The following is a 6846-nucleotide window of genomic DNA, read 5'->3' as shown; positions in this document are numbered from 1 at the left end:
CCTGTGTAAACATCCTGTGACCTCCTGGGTATGTCTCCTTCTGCTCTGCAGCCATGGGGAATGCATGCACCTGCAGTGGGGAACAGTCTCAATAACTCCCCTCTTTTTGGACCTTGACCCAATACAAGCCCCAAAGAGACTCGGCTGCATGGGTGTGGAGCAGTGAGGTGTCCTGGGAGCCTGGTGCAGGGAGATCCCTCTGCAGGAATGGTGCTGGGCTGGGGATAAGACAGGTGGGATGTGACAGCACTCTTGTGGGTCGCAAAGGATACAGGGTTGCAGGGGAGTGATGCTGTGCAGGCAGGGACAGATTGCAGTGAGCTTGAGAACCCCAACCCCATGCTTGAACCAATTCAAGCAACTGGAGCAACTTCTCCCTTAACACTTATAACATAAGAAAATGTTTTTTAAAAGAGCTTGTTCTTCTGAATCATTTTCCCTCCTCCTCACACTCATTTGCAGATATGAACTATAATCCTAGGGTATAGCTGAAAGTTTGAAGTGCAAAAATCACATACTGCTGAGATTTTCTTATGCCTGCAAGGGATTCTAGTAAGGATCTGAACAGTGAAAGCAAAGCACAGCAATTAGTATTTGGATGCAGGGTCATTATTAGCTCTCTGCATAGGGCAGGCAATGCCATGAGCTAGAGAGCACTGCAGAACACTGCACAAGTGGCTGCGTCAAGTGAGGGCAAGGTTGCTGTGCAGGCCATGTGAAAAGGCAGTCATAGGAGGTGTGCAATTTATGCAGACACAAAACTACTACAAGAATATTACACACTATTATTATGAGAAAGAGCATTAGAGCAGCAAAATCATTTTGAAGAACTGGTTCGGTGCCAGCTCGTTAGCAAAAGATGAAATAGTTTTACAGATATGTGTGCAGAGATGGAGGGAGAAGGGGAAAGAATGCCAAACACAATCTGTGGGAAGAGGCTCTTCTACCCTCAGTAAAAGGTGTGAAGAGGCAGCAGGGAAGTCAGCATCAGTGAGGAGAACACACCTCACATGGCCTTCAAAATGGAGACTTTGGCACTGACTGATCATAGAATCATTAAAGTTCGAAAAGACCTTCAAGATGATCAAGTCCAGCCTTTGACTAAACACCACCTTGTCTACTAAACCATAGCACCGAGAGCTATGTCCAGTCATTCCTTGAACAGTTCAGGGATGGTGACCCCACCACCTCCCTGGGCAGACCATTCCAGGGTTTGAAACCTTTACCATAAAGAAATTCCTCCTGATGTCCAACCTGAACCTCTCCTGGTGCAGCTTGACGCCATTTCCTCTTGTCCTGCTGCTGGTTGCCTGGGAGAAGAGGCCAAAGCCCACCTAGGTACAGCCTCCTTTCAGGTACTTGTAGAGAGTGATAACGTCTTCTCAGGCTAAACACCTCCAGCACCTCAACGTCCTCTCTGAATTGAGGGGCCCAGAACTGGACACAGCACTTGAGGTGTGGCCTCACCAGTGCTGAGTGCAGGGGACAATCCCTGCCCTGGGATTGCTCATTCAGATCAGGATACCACTGGCCTTCTTGCCCACCTGGGCTCATGTTCAGCCACTGTCAACCAGTATCTCCAGGTTCTTTTCCATTGGGATGCTTTCCAGCCATTCTGACCCCAGCCTGGAGCTCTGCAGGGGGTTGTTGTGGCTGAAGTGTAGGACCTGTCATTTCACCTTGTTGCCCCTCACACCATTGGTCTCAGCCCATCCATCCAGCCTGTCCAGATCCCTCTGCAGAGCCTTCTTACCCTGCAGCAGATCAACACTCCTGCCCAACTTGGTGCCGTCTGTGAATTGAGGGTGCTCTTGTGCACCGTGTCAAGATCATTAATAAAGATACTAAACAGGACTTGGCCCAATACTGAGCCCTGTGGAACCCCATTAGTGACCAGTCACCAACTGGATGTGGCACCATTCACCGTCACTCTCTGGGCTCGGCCATCCAGGTGGTTGTTAACCCAGGGAAGAGTGGGCTCCAAGCCCTGTGCTGCCAGATTCTCCAGAAGAATGCTGTGGGAGACAGTACTGAAGGCTTTGCTGAAGTCCAGGTAGACTACATTCACAGACTTTCCCTCATCCACTAGGCAGATCACTTGGTCGTAAAAGGATATTCCATTTTATTAAGTCCTCAGACAGGGAAAACAACCCCAAATCTATTTGCTTTTTCTTATCCATTGTCATATGGTTACTTTTATCTGTCTTCATACCACATTGACTGTTCAGTCTGTTCTCGGTCTCTCTTGCTCTTCTCCTAGACAAACTTCTGCCTAGACTGTCCAGGCAATCGATTTAGTGATCTTAACTGCAGCACTCAGAGGAGGAGAAAACAAGTCTGCAGACTGAACATCCCTCCAAGAGGTCCTCAGTCCTCCTACTTTGCCTGGGGAAAAGCATTTATCTGGGATTTATGTTCTCTTGTACGGCAGAGAACAATAATGTGAAATGCTTAAGCACAAGTAATTGATAAGTCAGCAGAGACAGCTTCGCTATAAAAAAAAGGAGCTCTCTGTTCTCCTGGTGGTCATGAACAGATGCAGCCATGCTGCAAGTATTTAATTGTTTAAATAGAAATGTAAATCTACACTGTAGATGCAATATAGATAAAAGACACAGATAATATATAGTATCATGTAGAGGTGAGTATATTTCAAAAGACTGACCCATCCACCCATCTTCTGACTAATTTTGAGGCATCAGCCTCTTGCCAGCAGGATCACAGGTCCCGCAGAACACCTGAGGCTTCTCCAGGAATGGAGACCGGAGTTTGCAGAGTGATTTCTGCCCAGTGTTGCTCCACTTAATTGCTACTAAAACAACAACAACAGCAACAACAACAACTGTTTTAGGAAGCCGGAAGACGAGTAAATGGATGGAGCGTTCGGTCCTGCCCGAGAAGTCTCGGAAGAACTGATAGTCTGGTGCCCTCAGCCATCCTGGGTCAGGTCCGGGTCCGTGCCAGCCGCCACTCCCCGCGCCCTCTGCTCGGGCCGGGCGCTGCCGGCAGCGCCGCACCGCGGGCAGGGCGGGAACGGAGCCGGTGCGCTCCCGTGCGGGGCGGGGCGGGGCGGGAGCGGAGCCGGTGTGTTCCCGTGCGGGGCGGGGCGGGGCGGCCTGAGCACCTCGGGGGAGCGGACGCGGGGGACGCGGGGGACGCGCTGGCCGCGGCAGGTGCCACCCACGAGCCCCGGCCACCCCCGCGGGCTCCCGGCAGTCCGCGCCGCGCGGAGGCGGCGGCTGCACCACCACCACCTGTGGCGGCGGGATGGCGGAGCTCGACATCAGCGCGGAGGCAGTGATGGGCTTCCTGAGGGAGCGCGGCGGCCGGGTGCGCAACACCGAGCTGGTGAGCGCCTTCCGGCCGCTGCTGGAGGCCGGCGGGGCCGGGGCCGGTGCCGGGGAGGCGGAGGGGCGGGCGGAGCGGCGGGAGCGGTTCAAGGCGGCGGTGAACACCGTGGCCACGGTGAAGGAGATCGACGGCGTCAAGTTCGTGGTGCTGAAGCGGCAGCTGCGCGCTGCCCCGCCGGCCGGGGGCGATGCCGGCGCCCCTGTCCCTGCCCCCGTCCCCGAGCCGCACCCCGTCCCCGAGCCGGAGCCCGCCGGGACGCCCCCCGAGGAGCCGCCGGGGCCGCGGGCCGTGGCCGAGCTGCGGGGCCTGTTCCAGGGCGGCGGCGGCGGGGTGCCCCTGCCCGGCGGCGCTGGCGGGGCCCGGCGGGAGCCGCCGCCCAAGCCCTGCATGCTGCCCGTGCGCTGCGTGCCGCCCCCCGCCGCCCCGGCACCGCCCGGCCAGCCGGCCACGCCGCTGTCCCCCCCGCCGCCGGACGAGGAGGCCGGGTCCCGCTCGCCCGGGCTGCGCAGGGGGCCCAAGAACCACCGGGCCAGCGAGGAGACCGTGGTGCCCCTGGAGCACGCGGAGCACCAGTGGCTGCTGCTGGCGGCCGACGGGCAGTGGACGCAGCAGCTCCATGGGCTGCTGCTGGGCGACGCCAGCCTGGCGGCTCGCAGGGACTTCATCTCTGGCTTCACCGCCCTGCACTGGGCCGCCAAGAGCGGCAACTGCGACATGGTGACCAACATCATCCGAGCGGCCGAGAAGGGCGGGTCCCGCGTCAACGTGGATGCCCGGTCGCACGGTGGCTACACGGCGCTGCACCTGGCTGCCATGCACGGCCAGGAGAAGATCATCAACATGCTGGTCTACAGCTACCACGCCAAGATTGACCTGAGGGACTACAGCGGGAAGAAGCCGCACCACTACTTAAAGGAAGGGACGTCTCTTACGATCAGGCGCTTGCTGGGAGACCCCAGCCTTCCCCAAAATACGGAGCACTCCATGCCCATCAAGAAGTCCACAAAGCTTGCGGCTTCAATCTTGAGCTCGACTAGCACTTTTCTGGGGGTCATATCTGATGACATGGCTTTCTACGATCTCACCAAGGGTTTAAGGAAGCCTTCGACTTTAAACAAGCTTCTGGCTGCCACTACGGGCCCGAGGAGGAAGCCAAAGACCAGAGGGGGCTTTCCTTCATATTCGTCACTCTCCGAGGTAACGGAGGAGGAGGAAGAGGTTGTCGTGAAACGCAGACCTGTTTCTGAGCTGTTCTTCGGCCACTAGCCTCTGCCTTACGCTGATCAAAATGGTTCAATGGCAAGGCTGGTGTCTCAGCCTTCTCTCGCAGAAGCAGTTTGGATTTCTACTCTCTGTGTCTGTCTGTCCAAAGCCCACAGCATGAAACCCAGCTCCAGGTGCCTGTGGAAAGGGAGCTGCCAGGAAGTGCTATCCATGCTGTGTGTACCATCGTGCTGATGTATTGGTGGAGAGCACAGGCTTTATACTTAATGGCTGAAAAATTGAAACAACTTACGTGTGTGTAGACAGGTGAAAATGCCTGAGGTACAGCCTTCTTGATCTGTGTTCCTGGGCTCGAGAGCAGAAGCAAGGTGAAGGATTGCATATTTTACACTGTGAACAGCAAGCTGGTAGCTGGCTATTTTAACAAGGCTTGTTATCTAACAGGATTAAATTACCAGAGGAAAGATGCATAGTTTTCTATGATGTTTCTGATTATTTTGGTAGCAGAAGAAGGGTATTTCTATTTACAAAAATTGTATACTTTTTCAAAACAAAGTTTCTCATTATCTCATTAACATAATCTCAATTGTTGCCTGATGCATTTTATTAGATGAATGTCTTAAAAAGATAGAACCTGACCTTCAGCACTCAAGTCACCATGACTTGTCTACCTCAGTTTGAAAGCTTGGCTAGTAGTTCAAGTTTTTCTCCCTTGCTGAAACACTTGTTGACCAGGTGGTACTTACCACATGTCATGATGATACTATGAACATTTAAACTTTGCTGTAGTTCAGTCAACTTAATCTGAATAAAAAACTTGTTGATACTTGATAATGAAAAACGGGACTGAAAAACTGGGAGTTGGATCTGTCAGAGTTTCTGAGTAGTCAACTGGAAACAAAGTTAGGCTTGTATGTCTGATTCTTTTTGTTTAAAACTTGGCCTTTCATTTTGACCTATTTACAATAAATATTTATAAACATTAAGTTTATGTAATGTTAGGTGTTTCAGGATAGAACCTCTGCCTGACCTCTTGGAGTGTTTATCTCAACAGCATGAATCATTGACCTAAACTAACTCGTCTTCTTCTTTTATATGATAAACATAATTGTTCTATATATAGAACTACACGTAGCTCAAAAAGCATGCTAACTGCAGGTTAAGTAATACATTTACAGTAAGATTATTATTTTTTTAATTACTGCTTGGTTAAAGTTAATGCAAAGAGGCAGAGCTATGAGCAGAAACTGTCCAACTTCTGGGGCAAGTCTTCTAAACCAGCATGTTTTCTCTAAAACTGTGATTGGAAATGTGTATTGTTGAGAGGTGCTGAAGGTGAGAGCAGTGCTGAGCTGCCTCTCTTTGGGTTTCTGCACTGAAACACTTGTTTGCATGCTTTGCTTTTCCTTCCAAGTCAGTGACTTCAGGAATGTTTTGTTTTTTTCTGCCTTGCATTAAACCTGGTACTTGTAATTGGCTCTAACTGGCTTGTCCCAAACACTCACAAGGAATGCTGTAGGACTGAAGGTGGAGGCACTGCCCTGTTTGCTTCAAAACACTCTCCCCGAAGTTCCTGGAGTTGGTGACATTCTTGGGAGCATGATCAGAGGTTCCAGCCAGGTCTGATGCACCTGTTCTAGGAAGAGACTGGGTTATTCTGCACCGGTCTGCTTCTGTATTGAACTAATTAAGTTGTTAAGCAAAGGTTAATGATCAAGCACCTTATGACTTCTATATCTGGAGTGGGGTTTAAAAAAAAAATAAAATCCAATTTGCTCTCTAGCTGTTGGTGTGACCAGTGTGGTCCTTTGAAGCCTTGATTTGTGCTGCACTGTGTCAGCTTGCAGAGTTCCAGGAAAAAAAAAAGGCTCTCTTTTAAAGTGTCTTTCCAAGTGTACTGACATAAACCACTTTTTTTATTTCCTGAAACCACAGAAGCGTGTGTTTGCATTCATGTTACCTCTGAGGCGCTGACGCTGCTTGGTGAAAGTGTTCTGTTTCTGTGGGAATTGCAAACACTCCAGTGTGGCTTGGCCTCATGGAGAAGTTTGTTCAATAGTTATGGGTATAGGCTTGATACCTGTTCAAACAACATCTCTGAACTTCAGTGCTCATTCAGAGTCAAGCCTACATGAGCTGGAGGCAGGGTTCAAGGATGGAGTGTTCGGTGTTTAAAAACCCTGCCTGACTAACCTGGAGAGCGTGGTTGTGACTTCACCCCTGGGAAAGTAGGGAGAAGGTTTCATTGCTTCTCAATTGTTCTGTCAAAGA

General features: G+C 51.3%; 1 protein-coding gene across 1 annotated transcript; it reads left to right on the top strand.

The window, feature by feature from the left end:
- Nucleotides 1-3069: 3069 nt before the first annotated feature.
- Nucleotides 3070-6357, top strand: SOWAHA (sosondowah ankyrin repeat domain family member A). Its single transcript, XM_085073480.1, has one exon. The coding sequence runs from the start codon at nucleotides 3268-3270 to the stop codon at nucleotides 4615-4617; it is 1350 nt and encodes a 449-aa protein (XP_084929606.1). The 5' UTR covers nucleotides 3070-3267; the 3' UTR covers nucleotides 4618-6357.
- Nucleotides 6358-6846: the final 489 nt, after the last annotated feature.

Source organism: Lichenostomus cassidix, chromosome 13 (genome assembly GCF_008360975.1).
Source record: "Lichenostomus cassidix isolate B80296 chromosome 13, HeHo_3.0, whole genome shotgun sequence".
Lineage (NCBI taxonomy): Eukaryota > Metazoa > Chordata > Aves > Passeriformes > Meliphagidae > Lichenostomus > Lichenostomus cassidix.
Note: the sequence above shows the minus strand (reverse complement) of the source record. Positions and strands in the feature narration are given on the sequence as shown.

What these genes read in the sequence shown, in the direction of transcription:
- SOWAHA (XM_085073480.1), top strand. Translation starts at nt 3,268, where the DNA reads ATGGCGGAGCTCGACATCAGCGCGGAGGCAGTGATGGGCTTCCTGAGG.